This window comes from Manacus candei, unplaced genomic scaffold (genome assembly GCF_025592945.1).
Source record: "Manacus candei isolate 608988 ecotype Guabito, Panama unplaced genomic scaffold, ASM2559294v1 h1tg000061l, whole genome shotgun sequence".
NCBI classification, from domain to species: Eukaryota; Metazoa; Chordata; class Aves; order Passeriformes; family Pipridae; genus Manacus; species Manacus candei.
This window is the reverse complement of record NW_026138109.1, coordinates 1,275,721-1,295,725: the sequence shown is the minus strand read 5'-3', so window position 1 is coordinate 1,295,725 and position 20,005 is coordinate 1,275,721. Positions and strand designations below refer to the sequence as shown.

General features: G+C 40.4%; 1 protein-coding gene across 1 annotated transcript; it reads left to right on the top strand.

The window, feature by feature from the left end:
- The first annotated feature begins 323 nt into the window (after positions 1–323).
- Positions 324–7,255, top strand: FST (follistatin). Its single transcript, XM_051804813.1, has 6 exons — positions 324–688; positions 2,740–2,931; positions 3,343–3,561; positions 3,931–4,155; positions 5,189–5,419; positions 6,137–7,255. The coding sequence occupies exons 1-6, from the start codon at positions 607–609 to the stop codon at positions 6,217–6,219; spliced, it is 1,032 nt and encodes a 343-aa protein (XP_051660773.1). The 5' UTR covers positions 324–606; the 3' UTR covers positions 6,220–7,255.
- Positions 7,256–20,005: the final 12,750 nt, after the last annotated feature.

The window sequence follows — 20,005 nt, the reverse complement described above, 5'->3', positions numbered from 1 at the left end:
TTCTTTGGGCCGAGCGAGCAGTCCGCCTGCCAACCGCCTTCCTCCCGCCGGACGCGCGGGGAGCGGGATGGATCCTCCACGGCCACTCCGCGCCCGCGGAGCCCACTCCGGGAGAGCAGGAGCAGCTCCGCGCTCCGGTAACACCCCGGACCCGTCGAGGGGGAACCAGGGGCCTCCCTCGGGCGGCCGCGACCCCCCGCGGGTCTCCAGCCCGCCCCCCCACCCGGCGCTGGCGCGGCCGTGCGCGGCGCCGCCTCTCGCCGCTGTCCCCGCCGGTGACTCTGCGGCGCGGGGCTCCGCGGGTGCGCGCCTGTGTGTTCGTGCACCTAGAGCGGATAATTGGAGAGGGTTTCCAGAAGGTGGAAAATGTCACCTGATTCACACTGAACTTTTTAAATCTCCCCACCCCCGAGGAGACACACACACACATTAGGAGACCGCCCACCGCAGACAGCTAGGACCCCCGTATAGATTTAAAGAGAGACTGCATTCAGAGCCTGACGTTCATTCAATAGAGCGATCATAAGCAGGCTGGCTAGTGCTCGCTCCCTCTATACTCCCCCTCACGCTCTCTCTGCGTCTCGCTCACTCGCTGCTATACTGAGGATGTTAAATCAGAGAATTCACCCCGGCATGCTCTTACTTCTGATGTTTCTGTGCCACTTCATGGAAGATCACACAGTGCAGGGTAAGACCAGATTGTTTATTCGCAGATATGTTTCTTTATTATTACTATTGTTCTCTCTCTTTCGGGCACGGTTTAGTTTGCTTGCGGTGTTAAACGCCTCTCTCCAAGGTCCAACAGAACAGAAGTTAACTGTGGGCATGTGATTGCTTTATACTGAGGTGCAGAGGTGTCATTTAGATCCCTTTTTAATCGGATCTTCGCACTGCTCTGCACAGGCACAGAGGACAGATAGGACGTTTCTTGGTATTTATTGTTATTATGCAGCATTAATGAAGAGCAGCATCGATAGGGAACTTTCTTTCCTAGTCTCGGCTCCCGAATGACTGCTCAAAGTTTGCTGGTAATTTAGCTCAGATTTTTATCTCGTCTGACTGACTGACTGACTGACTGACTGAAGGAAAGGTGGTGATGGAGAACCCCACGATTACAGCTGACATTTTTAGAAACCAATAAGTGGTCATTTTACTGACATTCCTTTAATACTGGGATTTCCTCCTCCTCCCTACTTCGTGTGTGTATGTGTGAATAAATATTAGCGTTGTAAATTCTCCTGCACTGAAGAGAGTGCTTTAATAAGTTGTTGGTTTATTTTTTTCTTCACCGTACGAACAAAACAAACTCGAACCTGATATTGACAACTCTTAAGAGCCCTCTTTCGACACAAGGGAATATTGATTTTCAGTTTTGGGGCTTTTTCCCTTATCTTGACCATGTTCCAACCACAACCTGGATGCCTTACCGTTGTTTGTTTTATATTGTTTTCCTTTTATTTTTTATCTCCTCCTCTACCGATATAGAGCATAAATTAATCTAATGTAGGCAACTCTGAGACACGAAATATTTTTTTTTAAGGGCGTTGTTTGTTCGATGATTTTTAGCGAGGGGGGAGTCTTTCACCGCGCCCAGAGACATCTCGGCTGGTCGATCCTGACCCCTCTCTGCGGTACATTCCTATTGGAGTAAGGAGACAGGATCGAGCCCTGGCTAGATTAGCAGCAGAATCAATTGGTATTGAGTTGCTGGAGAAGTCACATTGGCTATTCACGAGAGACTCATCCCAACCAAAATGCTCCAGCTAAAAAAAAGGGAGTTACTTGGACTAATATTCTTGGCTTGACTCCACAAATAACAAGGATACTGGGGGGGGGGGGAGAGGGGGGGGAGGGAGAAAAAGAAAAAGGAAAAAAATAACCGCAACAAAAGCCACTCTATCCCGTGTAAAGATAGTGTACTTTCCTCTAAAATGTTTGCAGGAGAGGTGGTATTTATAACTTTTCCAGCTTGATCGATTTTTAAAACTCTGTAGGGACCTCCTACTCAAAGTGACCTTGTATTTTATGTACTTTGCTCACCTTTTTTTTTTTTTTGGAACTCTGATGACTTATTTTAGTGAAGGGAAGACATTTGTTAATAGAAGCAGCAAAATGTGGGGATTTCGAAAGACTTCTCTAACAGCAAATGTTCCCAGTTCGTGCAGATTGCAAAATGGGCTGGGACTTGAAACTGTGCGGCAGTAAAACAATGCTGCTGTGCAGCCGCGGTGAGGAGGAGAGGGCAGGGGGAGGAGGAAGGAATTTGCAAGCGCGATTTTCTTTTTATTCCCTTTTAAATGCACATCCTTTTCAAGCCTCTGTCACGTGTCGACAGTGCTCCTTCTGCTCTACATATGGAATAAATATCTCGGAAAACTGTCTCGTCCTGTCTTGGTTGGGTCTTTTCTTTCTTTTAGTTTGTTTTGTTTAGGGTTCGGGGGAGGGGGGGTTGTGTGTGTGTTGGGGGTATTTTTTTTGTTTGTTTGTTCTTTTGTGGGTTTGGGGTAATTTTTTTGTTTGGTTGTTTGAGGTTTTTTGGGGGGAAGGGGAGAGGGAGCATCTGTTTATTTGTTTTTTAAACTGCTCTTCCAAATGGGCCGTAGTAGCTGCGGGTTATGAACCGGACAAATAAAAGGAAACAGTCTAGTAAAAGTCACGGCAAGGCGCACGTGCTATGTCTGGGTCACTGGTGACCGCCACTGATCCGTCTGGGTGTCCCTCCTGCCCCCCGCCCTGCAGCTGGGAACTGCTGGCTCCGGCAGGCGCGGAACGGGCGCTGCCAGGTCCTCTACAAAACCGACCTCAGCAAAGAGGAGTGCTGCAAGAGCGGCCGCCTGACCACGTCCTGGACGGCGGAGGACGTCAACGACAACACGCTTTTTAAGTGGATGATTTTTAATGGGGGAGCCCCAAACTGCATCCCGTGCAAAGGTAAGGGGGTGCTGGCGAGCTGCTCCGAGCTGAGGAGCGGCTCACGCAGGGGCTGGGCTGGGGGGAGGAGGAGCGGGGAGAGAACTGGGAGGGAGGGCAGCGCGGTCCTCCCGCTTTCTTCCTCAGTAGGGCTTTGAGGGGCGTCTCGTACCAGCCTCGGAATCGGGAAGGGGAGTCCCATTTCTGCCCGTCCGCCCTGCATATCGTGAGGAGGAGAGAGCGACTTCTTCTTCCCCCTGCCCTCACTGGAGAGGGGATTTAGCTCGAGTAGTGTTTTCTGGATGGGGGTGGGGAAAGGTGTTCTCCCTCTGTGCTCTGGGTTCACGCTGTCTTTTTTTTCTTTAAGCAGTTTTGACACCAGGTCTGTTCTGCACACTAGGTACTAAAGTGGTGCCTCTTTCCTTCCATCAGAAACATGCGAAAATGTGGACTGTGGACCCGGGAAGAAATGTAAAATGAATAAGAAGAACAAACCTCGGTGTGTTTGTGCTCCGGATTGCTCTAATATCACTTGGAAGGGCCCCGTGTGTGGCTTAGATGGGAAAACCTACAGGAACGAGTGTGCCCTTCTCAAAGCCAGATGTAAAGAACAGCCCGAACTTGAAGTCCAGTATCAGGGCAAATGCAAAAGTAGGTTTGCAAATCTAATCCAATCTCCCTCAAATGCCAAAGGGTGTGTATCTGAGTGTAGGATGGAGGACTTGTTGGATGTATTTCCCCACAGGAACCAGAGTGATGTTCCGAAGGTTAGGAGACGGTAACTAGACCGTGCTCAACATGGTCTAGACAAGGATGTAATGAATTGAGAGTTCCTCATAGTCTGCCAGCATTTGTGTCCCACCAGCTACCCAGAGATGGGAAGGCTTCCTCCAGCGGCCCTTAAATGAGAGCTGCTAAAGGCTTTTATCTGATCATTTGTTTTGTTGCATCACCTGTTTACTCCTCATTGGGACTACGGTATCTTTTACTAATCATTGCGTGTTTCTGTCTGCATTTCAGAGACCTGCAGGGATGTCTTGTGCCCAGGCAGCTCCACGTGTGTGGTTGACCAAACCAACAACGCCTACTGTGTGACATGTAATCGAATTTGTCCAGAGCCTACCTCCCCTGAACAGTATCTCTGTGGGAATGATGGCATAACTTACGCCAGTGCCTGCCACCTGAGAAAAGCCACCTGCTTGCTGGGCAGATCCATCGGATTAGCCTACGAAGGAAAATGCATCAGTACGTATCTTAGTAGGAGGGTAAGGATGGGGGAAACTTCCTCAGTCACCTATTTCAGAGTATTCAGTGTGTGCAACTGGATGGATGTAGTTATTGTTGGTGAGGAAGAGAGACTTCCAGCAACCTGGGTTAGTACTACCCTCTAGAAAGAAGAGAGACAGGGTGAACTTTTTCCTGGAAAAGATAGTAAAAAAGATGAGGGAGAAGAGGACCTGATCCTGCTCTGGCTATGGGTGCTGACATTAGTATCCAAGGGAGAAGCAGCCGCCATGAAATAGATGATGACATGGTTATATAACAAGGTCTCGGTATCCAGTGGGTCTGGATTCCTGGAAACAATTGTCTTCAAGTGGTCTTGGCAAAGATTATGTTAATTTAATTGGAAACATCTGATCACTTTTTCCTCTTTAGAAATAATTGTGGAGTTTAGAGGCGGTTGGTGGGTGAAGATAGGAAAATAATCTCTGTGCAGCCTGCCATTCTGTGTTGTGATTTCCAGAAATGACTGATATTCAGCATGTTACAATGAAGCACCTGCAGGGCAGCCTCTGCTCCCCAAAACTGCTGGGGTAATTCACGGGAGCCTCAGGTTGCTTTTAGTTGGCATAGGTTGAGGTGAATTCCCTTTCAAATCTTGTAGACAACTATTCTCTGTGGGTTAGTTTAAAAGTAATAGATTTAGAAATGCTGGACCTGTTGACAAATCCTGAATTTACTGTTAATTTGGGGAGCTGAATTTCCACTGACATCAAATGGAGGAGGAAAGTCATGTACAATAGGCAAATGTAATTCTGTATTCCCAGGGCAAAACTTTGCTGGCACAGCTGTCTTCCTCCCCCATACATAGACAGGTAATGTCGTCCAAGGGAATACTTGCTTGAGCAAAATCAGCAAGTATCATCACATGTACTACATCTGAGCTTTGTTTCTTCACAGTTCACAGGGGAAAGGGGGTTTTTGGGGTTGCTGGTCATTGTTTTTCTTTTTGCTTTGTCTTTTCACTTACCCCTAGTATCCTGTGTGTATTTTTTAGAAGCCAAATCCTGTGAAGACATTCAGTGCACTGCTGGGAAGAAATGCCTGTGGGATTTTAAGGTTGGTAGAGGTCGGTGCGCTCTCTGCGATGAGCTCTGCCCTGAAAGCAAGTCAGAAGAGGCAGTCTGTGCCAGTGATAACACAACTTACCCAAGCGAGTGTGCCATGAAAGAGGCAGCCTGCTCAATGGGTGTGCTTCTAGAAGTAAAGCACTCTGGATCTTGCAACTGTAAGTGAGATTTTTAACTCTGCAGACACTTAAAGCTTCTGAAGGCGATACCTAGGTAATGAAGACTTACACCTTTAAACATAAGAAAGCTTGATTTATTGATTCAAGGTACAGTAGAGTATAAGTATCTATCTATCACGCACACATTTTTGTTGCTGATAAAATGCAATAGATCTCCAACAACGAGCTGGCCTTCAAGTTGGAGTTTTGGGGATGTTCCAAGGACAAGCCATTCTATCAGAAAGGTGTTGCCCGAGGATTGTAATTCTAGTGACTTTTTCGTACTTTGTCTGCTCTCGTGTGCTTTGCTGATTGCTTTATTAACATCTGGATAAACTCTTAACTCGGTCCAAAAGAACAAGCTTAAAGGTAGCACAGGGGCATCTGGTTTAGCACGGTTGCCTCTACTAACTCTGAATGAAGGACACAAAGCAATTAAACCTAGAACACCTGAGCGCTCTGTATTTGATTTCAGGAATCTGCCAATAAAACCTGAGCCATTGATTCTTCAGAACTTTCTGCAGTTATGACTTCATAGATTACATATAAAAAACCTTATTTCATAACAGCAGATGCCAAAGAGCATCTCACTACAAGTCGCATAAAATGCAACGCTGTATTATGGCTGTTCAGAGGGCTTTGAAAACATGCACTGAGCTGCTTCTGCGCTGTTGTTGTCCTTATTTAAACAACAGCTCCCCTATATTCCCCATCTAGCCATTAATGAAGACCCAGAAGATGAAGAGGAAGATGAAGACCAGGACTACAGCTTTCCTATATCTTCCATTCTAGAGTGGTAAAACCTCCATCACTATTGAAACAGCCATTGGGCACAAAAATCAATGTCCATACTGTAAATAAGTGTATGCTTATTTATTTTGGGGAGAAAAAAAAAAGTATACATATAGTTGAGTCTCGTAGACATTTATTTATACTGTGTCATGTTTTATAATTTATACATAAAATGTCTGGTTGACTGTACACCTTGTTTTTTGAAGAAATTTATTCGTTATGGGAAGAGCAGTGTTATTTATTGTGAGGTCTCTTGCTTGTAAATTAAAGCTTTTCTTTTTTCTTGTAAACTATAACTATTCCTTAGAGTCTACCCACATAATCTCATCTCTTTGTTTCACTGATGTTAACTTCCACTTTAACAAACTTGCATGTCAGTTTCTGTTATGTTTATTTATTGGATTTTCTTCTTGCCGGTTCTGTACATTAAAGATCCCTGTGTTCTTGTTTACAAGGAATCTTGACTGACCAAAAGGCATTGTAACTGACTTAAGTATACTTTTCAGGGTGCGGTGGGGTGATTTTTAAGGAAACTTCTTCCCCTTAATTTTTCTCTACTTCTGATCACATATACTGAAGTGATCTCAATGTATTGAGAGTTTATACTGTGCTATACAAATTCTATATCTGAAGATCTTGGATTATGAAAGTCGATAACAGCTACAGGAATAACTGTAATAAGAATAAGGGGGTTATTTTATTTTTACTGGTTGTTTTGGGGGAGGGGTTTGTAACATGCATAAGTGTTTTATCAGGTGTTTCCTTTAAGATGGTCTTGCAGTACCACTTTCAAAGTTTTCTTTTCCCAATCGGTGTGTTGCTAAAAGTTATATCAAAGCTTTATCAGTTCAAGTTTCTTGCTTTTCATAATACTTTTTTTCTGATGCAATTTTATATTTTCAAACATGGTGAGTTAAATATAAATTCATTTAAATATATAGTTTTGTACTTTTCTACCATGTAAATGTGCAATGTATATAAAAGTTATAATGTGTATTTGTAAATAAATGATGAGTGAAAAAATAAAAAGTGGAATTTTCCCTATGTGCAGTCCTCAGTCTTTCACTCTAAAGGGTTCTGTCCTCCAGAGTCTTGTGCACCATGCAACAAGTGTTAAGGTGACAGCTCTTGGCTCACACTGATATAAGAAACCCTTTTTTCAGATAGGAACAATGTCTCCAGTTCATTACTATTTAAAGTCTAAGTACAATGATAGAGTAGAAGAGATTTGTCATTTTTGTTCTCTCAATCCTCCACATAAAAAGTCTGTCATTTCATAGAATCACAGAATGGTTTGGATTAGAAGGGACCTTACAGACCATCTAGTTCCAACCCTCCTGCCACGGACAGTCTACATTCCAGTAGACCAGTTTGCTCAAAGCTCCATCCAGCCTGTCCTTGAGCACTTCCAAGGATGGGTCATCCACAACCTCTTCAGGCACTTTCATAGAATCATAGAACGGTTTGGGTTAGAAGGAACCATAAAGATTATCTTGTTCAATCCCCCTGCCATGGGCAGGAGCACGTTTCACTAGACCAGGTTGCTCAGAGCCTCATCCAGCTTGGCCTTGAACAGTTCCAGAGGTAGGGCTTGCACAACTTGTCCAGGCAACACCTTACCATGCCTTACCACCCTTACAGTAAAGAGTCTCTTCTATACATTTAATATAAATTTCCCCTCTTTCAGTTTGTACCCATTACTCCTTGTCCAATCAATACAGTTCCTGATTTAGAGTCCCTCTCTGGCTTTCCTGTAGGCCCCCTTCAGATTGCACTGGAAGGTGCAATGAGGTCTCCACATAACCTCTTCTCCAGGCTGAACAGCCCCAACTTTCTTGGCCTGTCTTCATAGGGGAGGGGTTCCAGTCCTCTTATCAATGACATTGGCCCTCCTCTGGACTTGTTCCAGCAGTTCCATGTCCTTCTCATGTTGGAGTCACCAGAGCTGGATGCAGCAATCCAGGTGGGGTCTCAGAAGAGCAGAAAAGAGGGGTAAAATCACCTCCCTTGACCTGCTGGCCATGCTGCTTTTGATGCAGCCCAGGATTTCGTTGGCTTTCTGGGCTGTGAGCACACATTGCCAGCTCATGTTGAGTTCCACATCAACCATCACCCCCAAGTCCTTCTCCACAGGGCTGCTCTCAATCATTTCTCCCCCTAACCTGTAGATGTGTCTGGGATTACCCTGACTTAGGTGCAGGACCTTGCACTGTGCTTTGTAGAACTTCATGAGGTTTGCATTGGCCCACCTCTCAAGTCCACCTCTTAAGCCACCTTTCAAGTCATGGTCCCTCTGGATGGCATCCTCTCCCTCCAGTGTGTTGATGACACACGTTTCTTGGTCCTTTTTTACTTTCACACTTCTAGGAGGTTTTGAATATGCATTTGAATTTTTGCTATACTTCAGGTCAATTTAGATGACCAATAGAAAAAGCAAAACAAGGTCTACTTGCCCAAATTCAAGATGCAGAAAAGACAAACCTAACCAAAAAAAAAAAACCCAAAAACCCAAACCAACAAACCATCTAAGAGTACACTATCACTTGGAAATTATTTGTCTCCCAAAAGGAAGTTTAATTCAGAAGTTCTTTTTGGTCAACCTATATTTAGACTGGACACACCTTAAAGACTGCCTACTAATACAATGAATTGATGAGAGGAAACCAGCATAAGTACAGCAGGAATCAAAATCCTGTTTTATGCTACCTGAGTCATGCTGTTCTCACAAATAAGGTCCCACTAAAACAACCTCTCTATCGTACTCCATAAAACTTAAAAAATACTTAAGCACTTTATTCAATGATATTTTAAGTACCTTGCTGAGCTGAGGTCTGAGAATAGTTGATTCATCCTTTAGTTTATATAAAAATCATATTTAAAGAATCTTCCTGCTGTAGTCTTCTGTATATTTCCCACTATATAGGAAACTCTAATTTGTTATGGGTTGTTTAGATTATTCAAAGTAAGCATAATTTATTCATCTCTGAATATATAAAAAATACAAGCATGCATTTATAATATTGTATTCAAAATAATAGCAAAACAATTTTGCCCTTCATCCTCCTGTTATGTCATTTAGACAAGTAGTCTCTTTGGAAGGGAGATCATGATGAGAGCAGCAGAGGGAGCAGGATTTTGATCTCCTGGGGGAAAAGAACCCAGAATAAAAGAGAACGGGGGCCAGGAGAACAAAGGTATGGAAAAAGAATCTATTGGAAAGTCTCTCAAGGAACTAATACATGACAATGACATAGAAACAACATGTTTAATAGATATGGCAAATATCAGAGAAGATTTTTCTTCAGTTTAGTGCCAGCTACTGCATTTCCAACAAAACAAAAACATTAAAATACTAGTTTTAATTGTAAATATATTTACATGTCTTACAGAGAGACTGTAGCATAGCAGGATTGCTGAGTTCTAATTTCATGCCTTGCTACTAGTTGACAAAATAACTTGAGGAAATAAATTCAAAAAAGGAACAAAAATGCCAGGAAGGTATATTTACATGAGCACACACATGTACGCTAAATGGTCACAAAAATCTACATCACGTTTTTGCTGATAAAATTATCTACCTTCTGATACTGCATCTCTCATTGCTCCTGCTATTTCTATATAGATGAAAATCTTGAAACCTACCTTGCACCAAAGCCTGCTTGTGATGTGCAGGTGTGGCATCGCCTGAGAGGCTGCTTGAAGTATCTTCTGAGCATGCCTAACATACATCATGAAGCCTCATCATGAAGCACAACAGCCCCAGAGACTTTCTCCCAGAAACATGTCCAGAGGTTGTGGATGCATAACTGCCAACATTTTACATAACATCATACTTGTAGATAAGGCACTTGCCCTTGAAGTGGGAGATATAGGTTTACTGCCAGTCTCTTTCTGAGGAGATCTTTCCCACATCTCCCAAGAATGCATCCAGCACCAACTCAAGGTGAATCTCAGGCTGGAGAACTGTCTGTCATGCCTGCTGAAACCATACTTCTGTATTGGAAGCAAGATTCATTGAGAGAGGATAATTTGCAACCCTAATAGGTGCTGCTTTTGAAGAGGAAGTCCTGGGTTATTGCCCCAGGGGCTGCCTACACATTTTGCATTTGTAATTGAGTAACATACATAAATAGTGCTTGAAGCAGGGGCCAGAATCCAGGTTGCTTCTCCTCCTCCTTCCCTCAGTAGGTAAGTGCCTCCGTCCTTGAGCTATGAAATCATGTTTAACACTCTGCTTAAATCAAGATTACAAATCGTACATATTTTTCTACATTGAGTCATAGTTACAACAGGAGTGAGAAGCTTTACTTTTTTCATCCTCTCTTCTAGTCTTGTACATGGGAAACTTCTTGGGAAGTGGAAATACAAATTTAATTCTCTCAGTCTAAAATAGGTGCTGAATCAATTTTTTCTACCTCTTGGTTTTTTTTTTTTTTTCTTTTGTTTTGTTTTGGGGTTTGGGTTTGTGTGTGTGTGTGTGTATTTCTTTTGTTATGTTTTGTTCTGTCTCCTCTTTTAATGCACAGACTACCCTGGATGTTGTTTAAATGAAGAAACAAAGACATATGGATGTCTAAGTACAAGAAGGTACAAGAAGCTCTGAAACCATGTGCCCAAGCTCCTAAAAGCAGAAAAGAATTACATTTCCAGAAACATCTTTATCTTCAGTGTTTTCTATTGCCTAGCATACATATTCCCCTTGCTGTAAATCACATTTCTGAAACTCCTAGCTCACCATGGAGTAGACTTTGTTACAGAATCCCAGGTCTGTGAACATTCTCAAATACAGGCTAAGTAACGTGCAGTGTGTATGTTTGAAAACAGAAACCATATTCTGGCACTAAAGTAAAATCAGCATAATTCTAAGACACTCAGTTTGAGGCATGTGAACAGTAAGAATATTTCCTCTAAAGCCCTGGTTCCCAAATGTATTTGTCTCCACAACACAAGCAAATGAGTATACACAATTTTGATCACACTCAAATGCATTCCTGAGAGCTGTGTTCTTATGACAGATTTAAATACAGTATCATGGACCGCGTTTGCAAGTTTTACCTTTTTGCTTACCTTCTGCTTGCTAACACACCTCAACTAAAGCTACATTCCGAGCCTCTCAGCAAATTTCAAACAGCTGTCATTTCTTTCTTTTTCGCTTTTCCTTCTTTTTTTTTTTTTTTACATTAAAATATTTCTTTCTTTCTTTCCCTCCAAATGGGAATCAGGTGAAATTAAATTTCAGTATGCACTGCTGTTCTCTGGATAGTGACATCTTACTATACAATGAATCACCAGCACAGAAACATCTGTATCTTATCCCTTTGAAGAACTAGTATTGCATGCTTTCTGGTGATGCATAGCATTTGTACATAAACCAAGGCATTCACAAGGTATCAGATTTTAAATTCATAACTCTCTGAAGATAAGGCAATTACATTTTTTGTTCGATATTCCTGTAGTTCCAAGGCCTGCCTGACCCATTATGGTAGCATGAATCTGGCAGGTAGTATATGAAAAATAGTTTGCACAGTTAACTATTTTTATTTTTTTGTTCCCAATAGATATAATTATATAATAGGTCCTAGTGGCTGGATTTTGCTCACAATCATTTGGGATCATCTGTATAATTCACATTCTTTCATTACTTCTTAACAGTGTGGCCAATTAAATTATCACATAGTGAAGAAATACAACATGAAAGCAATGTGCAAGCCATAATGTTTAGTTCAGAAGAGTTAAATCCACGTTTGGCTCATTTGCCTGTAATTTACAGGTATGTTCTTTTAATTTCTTAATTTTTGAATGGATTTGTTCAAAGATTCACCATGGGATTGAAAAATCCTAATGTGTCAGAAAACTGAGAAGGAACTATGGACTTTGATAACAGATAGTCAGGTGTCCCAGATGCTACAGAATACTGAGTTTACCAAGGTGCTGAAGAGTAGATTTGAATGTGTAAAGGCCCCTTAATTTCTACCGCTGCCACTCAGTAACAGCATCTGAAACTACCAGTGCTTCAGTGAGATCACCAGATACCCAGAACTTCTCAAAATAAAATCACAGCACTCACATTCAAGAACTAAATTTTATTCACCTTTTTAAAATATTTTTTAAATATTAAAAAATAAAAAATTAAATATTTCAAAATTTCAAAATATGTAAAAATTAATTAGCAATTAACTGCTAATTTTCATAGCATGTTAAAGGTCTATAGGAAAAGCAGTATTTTTTTAAAAAATCATTTTTACTCAGTATAGCATGGTTATATGCAAAAATAGTTTTACACAAGAAGAACAGTTTTAATAAATTTTCCAAGATCATTTAGCAATTTGAAATGCTCTTACTCAGATAAGTGTTCCTACCATCTTCTGCTGAGCTTCATGTAATGTACTTGTCATTTTAATTTTCAATAACATTTATATTCTAGAACTATTTTATGGAACTACAAGGATGATGTTGGTGAATGTACACTGAAGATGGTAAAATGTGCTTCTGTCTGATTTCTGAATTAGAAGCATTGCTAAAAGAGGTCACAGGGCAAAATACGTAGATAAGCCAGATAGGAAGTTATGCAATTCATTGGTAAATGGTGACAAAGGTGGCACAGATGACAAGTGAGCCCAGCAGAGTCTCAGGGGCTGCAAGGGGCATTTAAGGGATGGGGCTGCTACTGCCTGGAGAAGAGGCAGCTTTGGAAACACGTCAGATCAGCCTTTGCCACCTGCAAGCAGGTCTTTGTGTAGACAGAGCCAGGCTCTCCGTAGCAGCACTTGGTAGCAGGACAAGAGACCACATGCATAAGCTGAAACAAGAGAAGTTCACACTGGGTTTAAGGGAAACCTTTTTTTCCACAGGAGAACAATCCAACAGATGATTTCCTGACAACACTTAAAAGCTGAATTATCCTATGATAGTATCAAAAGGTACACCCGTCTACTTTTAAGTCTTACAGACTCCAAAATCAGAAATGAACGTCCAGTTAAGAAGAAAAAATTCCCTCAAGAAATATTGAAGGAACAACCGTATCACCACAGCTGCTGGATGTAATTGTCAGTAGGAATACAGAATGTTCCTTCTTTATTATGTTTTTCCCTTATATGATCCTTCAGTGATCCTAAAATTTACCATAAATGCTATTTTCCCATTGAGTTTAGTGAAATCTTTTGCTGTTCAAGGAATGCAGCACCTATTCACTAGAATATTCATTCTGTGCCAAGCAGAATGTATTGTAGATAAAATGCAAGAAAATTAACAACAGTTTCTGTCTGTATTTTTAAGTGAGAACAAGTAAATAAAATGGAAGAATGAAGCAGTTAAAATTCAGTTTAAAACAATTGTATTGTTCAGATTTGAAATTTACTTTTTTTTTTTTAAGGACTGACAATAATTCTCAAAGAGACAATAACTAGTACCAGCTAGATTGGTCAAAACAGCAAGGAAAGCAAAAAAAAAAAAAAAGATAATGCCCACTGGAGCAACTAATAATCTTTTCCCATATACATAATCTTCCCATAATCTTTTCCCATATACAGATGGTTTACTCAGAGCACTTCAAATCCTTGTTTCAAATGGTGACTCCACCAAAACTGCAAAACACCAAAAATGTTTAACATTAAAGATATGCAAATATTAGTATTTCCACAGTTGGACTTCAAGCTTAAAGTAATTAATTATCATTCATTTTACGAGAAACCAGAAAGACACTGAATCTATCTCTATAAAGTTACAGACCTGGAGCTCCAAATTTACACAGCCCACAAACCCGAGGGTTGCACTTCTCAACCCAGCATGCCTGGAAGCTGTGACAATTCGTTTATTAATCTCCCCAGCATTCTCCATTTATGGGCTCTGGTGGAACCTCAGCCTTAACTGAAAGGCACTTGATGCTGTCAGCAACGTAATAAGAAGCACCACACGAGCTGACAGGGTGAAATCCAGCCAGGGCCCACAACAGAAACTCGAGCAAAGCCGTCGCTTCCTATAAGGAAGAAAGGACAGAAGCTGAAGTGCTTAGCTTCAGCCTGTGTACAGCAAAGGTGGTCTAACATACAGAGATAAGGGCATAGGACACACAGTTTCACAAATACACTGCAAGTTAGTAAACAGCTATTAACCTCACACTGAAAAAAAAATACACAGTGAGGCTTAAGAACATTTGGGAGTAAATTTTACTGCTCCTGCTCACCAACGCTCCAGTTCTCCACAGTAATGAACTAGTCAGGACGTAAATAACTCCCTTCTTAAAAAAAAAAAAAAATCAGTGAGAGATTTTCCCTTTATTAGATTTATTTTTCTTTTATTTTTTTTCTCTTTTTTCCTTTCTTTTCCAAATAAGACATAGCAAATGGAAAATTGAGAGAAATGAAGAAGCAACAGAAAAGTGTCACAGCAAGGCAAATGAAAAAAAAAGGAGGGCAGAGTAAATTCAATAGGAAAAAGAGCACAAGACCAAAAAGAAATAAAATTATGCTAAAAGTCATATGTGAAGAACTACACACTAGAAGACCATTTGGATCACACCCTCAGATGTATGAGCAATGCTATGAACGCTGAAGTGCCATCTACTGGTATATTTTGTGCTAACCCTGTTGCTTGGAGTCCACCATGAGGCACGTGAAATGGGAGATTCACGTTTTTCTCTGCCACTGACTTTTTGGTGACTGTGACTAACAGAAATTGTGTTTTAATCTCTCCACGGTAAAATGCAGATATTAAGATTTCATAACCTGTATGCTTTCACAGCCTGTGCAAAGCTCTTTGAAATCTAGTGGTAGAACGTTCTGCAAGAGAAGTAGAAACTTTTGTGGCAGCATCTCCACATCCAAACTCAGCACTTCCAGAGAAGATGTTAAAAAAATGAAGTGAGAGACTCATAAGAAAAGGAGAACAGAAGACAGCAGAGGAAGAAGAAAGGAGAAGAAGGTAAAGACCAGTAGAAGTTAAGGAGGGGGAGAATCAATAGAATACAGTGTAAGTAATTAATTGCTAAGGACATTACAATTTACACTGCAGTTTTAGCAGATGTGTATGTATTGCTCCAGCTGTGGGAACAGTAGGCTTTCCAGATCTTGTTTCTGACACACAGTAACTGTGAACTCTATTATATGCAAATAATAAATCTAACCAGCACCTCCAACATATGAATGATCAAGAAGAAGAGGGCCATATTTTCAGAAGTGTTAGCACATATTTGTCAACACCAAACTTAGCTAGAAAGCACAAAAGACTACAAGACAATGGTAACAAATACACAAAGCAGTATGTGAGCTTGCAAGTAGATACATGGTATCTACTTTTTTAACCCATGTTTAATAGGTAAGGCCCCTAGGGATGGCAGACAGCACAGGGTCTTGTGCAGACTGGATGGGCTTGTTTTGCTGATGTATTTACTGGCTGGTATGTTAATTTTTTCAATGTGTTATAGAGCAGTTCCCAAGTTAGGGTCATGACCCCACTTGGGGCCCAAAAGCCTGGAAGTAAAAATGAAAGTGGGGTTGTGACCCTGGAAGTAGGATTGCCAAGGGAAAACTTTGGGAAGCACTGATGTTGTGCTATGAGGTGAGACTCCTACATGGATGGTATGTTTAATCACTGCTGAGGGAAAAAGTTTTTAACACTGTCTATATTTCTCAGAGACTTAAGTCTCATTTCTGACTGATTTACTGCCAGATTCAAGTAAAGGTCTCAGGTACATTTGAGAATTAAATTCAGAATTTTGAGTACTACATCTTGAAAAGATCAGGTCCTTAATGTAATAAAGAAATACCCACCATTTTCTGTAAAATATCCATTGATAGCTACAGTCCACAGATTAGAGCACTTTCCTCACAATCCTTGGCCAGAAGAAATCACACACACTTCTGCCATTTTTCAGGAGTATGATCACACCACCAGGTCATCTTTGGGCGATGGAGCCAAGTTTTTGAGTTTTGTCGAATTCTGCAGTGTTACCAGGGCAGGTGGGGTTTGTACCTCACCACCTGCATGATCTTTGGTCAAGGAGCAAGTATGTTTGGCTAAGAAAGAGTTACTATGTTGAGAACGCAAACTGAATAGAAAGGGAGAGCTACTCTGAAGTCTGAGACCATTCTTTAGAAGCAGTGGTACAGATATGTTCTTCAGGAACAGATCCTAAGCTTGAATCCAGCCTGTACTGTGAGGGTTGAAGGTTTAGTTACTAGTAGACATTCATCTAGTGCCATTTCAGGCACCATAGAATATCCTTGTTGGTCTCCAGCTGCTGTACTCAAATGAGACAGTATTTCCATAGCTCCAGTGTAATTTCTTACACCTCAAAAGGAAGCTTGTGATACACTAATAAGTTTTAAATAGAACGAGATCCCTATGAGTAGACAAGTGAATTGAGCCCTTAGGCTCCTAGGTCATGTAAGTATTTCTGAAAAATCATGAAATGTAGACGTAAAGAGTTGCATCTCCTTATTTCTCATGCTCTGTGAACATTTATTCCAATCTAAAATTATTCTGTACTGTGACTGCAGCTTTCACAGTAGAGCTGGAGAATATTCCCGACTTTCACCTAGAGAAATATTTTGTAGTTTTTAATAGAACATTTGTGATATGCAGCATACTATTTCAGTAAGTAAAGAGGCATTAACAGCTGATTTTTGGCAGCAACATGTCTCTGTTTCTCATTTATTAGTAATTTGTATTGATTTATACCAGGATTAATTATTGATACAAATATTTCATCCATATTTTTTATGTCACAAGCCGGCAAAAATGCATGGCTGTGAATAATCCACAGAATGGTTTATGAAGCCCAGGTTCCTCAGAGAGTATCAGATATCCACCTGGTGTCCCTGAGTGCTGGATTTCACATTTAGATCTCTGAATTAACAGATGTGTACAGTCACAAACAGGCAGAAAACCCCTTCTTGATACTACATCTGAGGAGGCTCACGGACACTGTTTATTTTAACAAAATTGTGGGGTATCTTCTGGGGTATCATGAAATTTGTTCCAAATATACTTGTTAATGTTAATAACTGGTACTCAGCACAGAGTTCAACTCCCAAGTTTTAGTTCACAAAACACATCTAAAAAAGACAAATGTACCTACTGTAACCAGTTTCCAAAGAGAAAACAACTACAGTTTTAAGCAGAAGTCCCTGAATCTGAAAAACATGCTCTTCTAATGTACACAACCCTATTAAAAATCACATTTTTTAAATTTTTGCCCAAACATTTTGGTACATGAGATACAAACATTTCAAATCAACTGAGACAAATAAAATTTACAGAAGTAATTATTAAAAAAATGAAAAGGGGAGGTCTCAGAAAGAAGGAAATTTATTTAAAGCTTACCATATTTTAAAATACTACACATTTCAGATCCTTCCATTTGCTGTATTAGAACTGTGGACTGTGAGACCACTTGCAAGCTTTTTCTCTACAAGTATGAATACTAGAAATATAGGCTACTATGAAGCACAGACTTCTAAGTGATAATTTCATGAAAAAACCTGAGGATTGTAACAAACAAAACAAAAACGAGTATTGAAAACTATGGTAAAATCAAAAGGGTTGGCAAGGCTGCTGCCAAGCAGAGAGGACTTTATTTATTCAGAAGCATTCTGTGTCTATGAAACTCAAGTCTTATCCGCATTTAAGAACACCTCCTTTTATTAGTCCCACATAGGCCAATCATTCTCCTCATCTAGAAATGGTAATTTTGGCTTAAACTTGTTTTAAAGGTATATCTTCCTTCTGGCAGTGATGCAAGAGGCACATCTTCAGCAAGAATGTCATCATATCTACATCTATGGAAAGGTAGTGTGAGGAAGATTTATATTGAAAAAAATTTTAAAAATCATGCTGCTAGCAAACATAATCGTGTCACTAAAATGTATTAAGGTGGTAAGTATAGACCAGACTTAAATACACTATCTTCTGAAGAACAACAGAAACCAAGTTGTCATTTAGAATTTGATTTTTCTCAGGAACAAGTAGCCACAGCTGCTTATAAAGTTTTAACGGCTGTTTTTCACTGCAGTTGCAAATCATACAAGAGCATATCAAATAATCTTTTATTATAGTCTTGTAAAATATTCAAGAGCATGTATCAAGCCCAGACCCTATGTTCTCACTCTATGTTCTGATGATGATAAATAAAAGAAAAAAAAAACCATAATATTTTGACATATGCGATCCCCAGAAGAAGAAGAGTTGAATTTGTCTGTCACTGTGAAATTTTAATCTTTTCTAATGAAAAGCAAACTATTTAAAGTCAGTTTTTCAACAACTTAGGGAAAAATGCTTGCACAAACTATTTGGATATTGAAACCAAATGAATATCATTACTTGCACATACAATTACTTTATCTGCTGTCTGTCTAAGGCAGATTGGCTACACTGTAATGTGCTCTGAATCCTCAAAGCTTCCTTGAGTTTCATAAAACCTGCAGATTACAGATGATATCTTTGTTTAAAGCCTCCAATGGGGGAACAAGTGGCTCAACAAAGTAGAGGGTGTGTAACTGTTGCTCATGAGGAAGGTTTCACAGATTCACCATTACAGTAATTTTTTCCTCTCCCCAGGTTATAAAGCAGCACTGCTGCCAAAAAGTAAATCTAGGCTGGGGAAGGAGGTGATTTTTGCCCTTCCAGCCCTTCTGTGAAGGCAAGTATCCCTAAGCTACTGAGTGCAGTACAGAGAGCTGAGCTGGGGCTTAAGCTACAGAGCTAGAAAGGGATCCTGGATAGTAACCTAAGATAGGTAGGGATACAATAAATTTTTCTGATAACACTGTACTTGATAAGCTCAGCAGAGTCACAGTATGGGTGTGTGAGAGTAGCATGAAATGGTTATCAAGGTTCCTGGCATAGTTTTGGCTCAGGGCAGCTACCTCTCTTTCACAATTCAAAGTTGTATTTCAAGGATTCACACAGGCCAAGATCATACCCAACAAGAATACAGTCAGGAGGGCAAAAGAGCTAGCCATATGGACACAGGGCTTGCCATCCCAGTTAGCTTCAGGAACAAAGAATAATCCTTAGTCCATTTTATTCATTAATACAGACACAACCTTCAAGTCAGGTTTACACAGTGTCTGTGTGAAAGACCTTATTTATATGGTTCTAGAAATTACTTGTATAACTTGCAAGTGATGGAATGACATAAGACAAAGCCACAAATGAGCTGTGCACGATACTCATCTTAATTCTCCTGTGAAGGCATGCATGTATCAACCTGTCTATGTTCCTTATTCCTTTAAATATTTCACTGAGATTTTTCTTGGAGAATCAGGAAAGAATTTAAGTGAATATACTCAATTAATATCTTAATATGCAAATAGTGTACAAGCCAGACACTAGTAACAGAAAATGGGCATATTATTAAAATACTCGGGGAAAAAATGGATTGATTTCAGTAACTTGAGTGAACTTCACAATCTGTTTTTCTGAATAGGAGAAATGCCAGATTTGGAATAAGTAGTTGCCTTATGGAATCTTGGCGTTTTCTCCTGCTCAGAAATGCAAACTCTGAAGTTCAACTTAGCTATGCAAATCATCTTGTCTTATGCTCCTCTTATTAGGCAATTCTGTCTGAGTAATGAACTACATAATACAGTGTCAATGGTGCATGGAATCAACACATTACTCCAAGAGCAAAGACACTCTCAGTAAAAAATTGCATAGAATAATTTCATTCTTAAAGAGCTACTGTCTATACAAACATAGCTAGGCAGATTAAAGTAAGGAATAAGAAGGAATTAAGTGCTATTGGACACACCTCATGGGTTCTTGGTATTACTAGGAATATCCCAGGTGCACAGC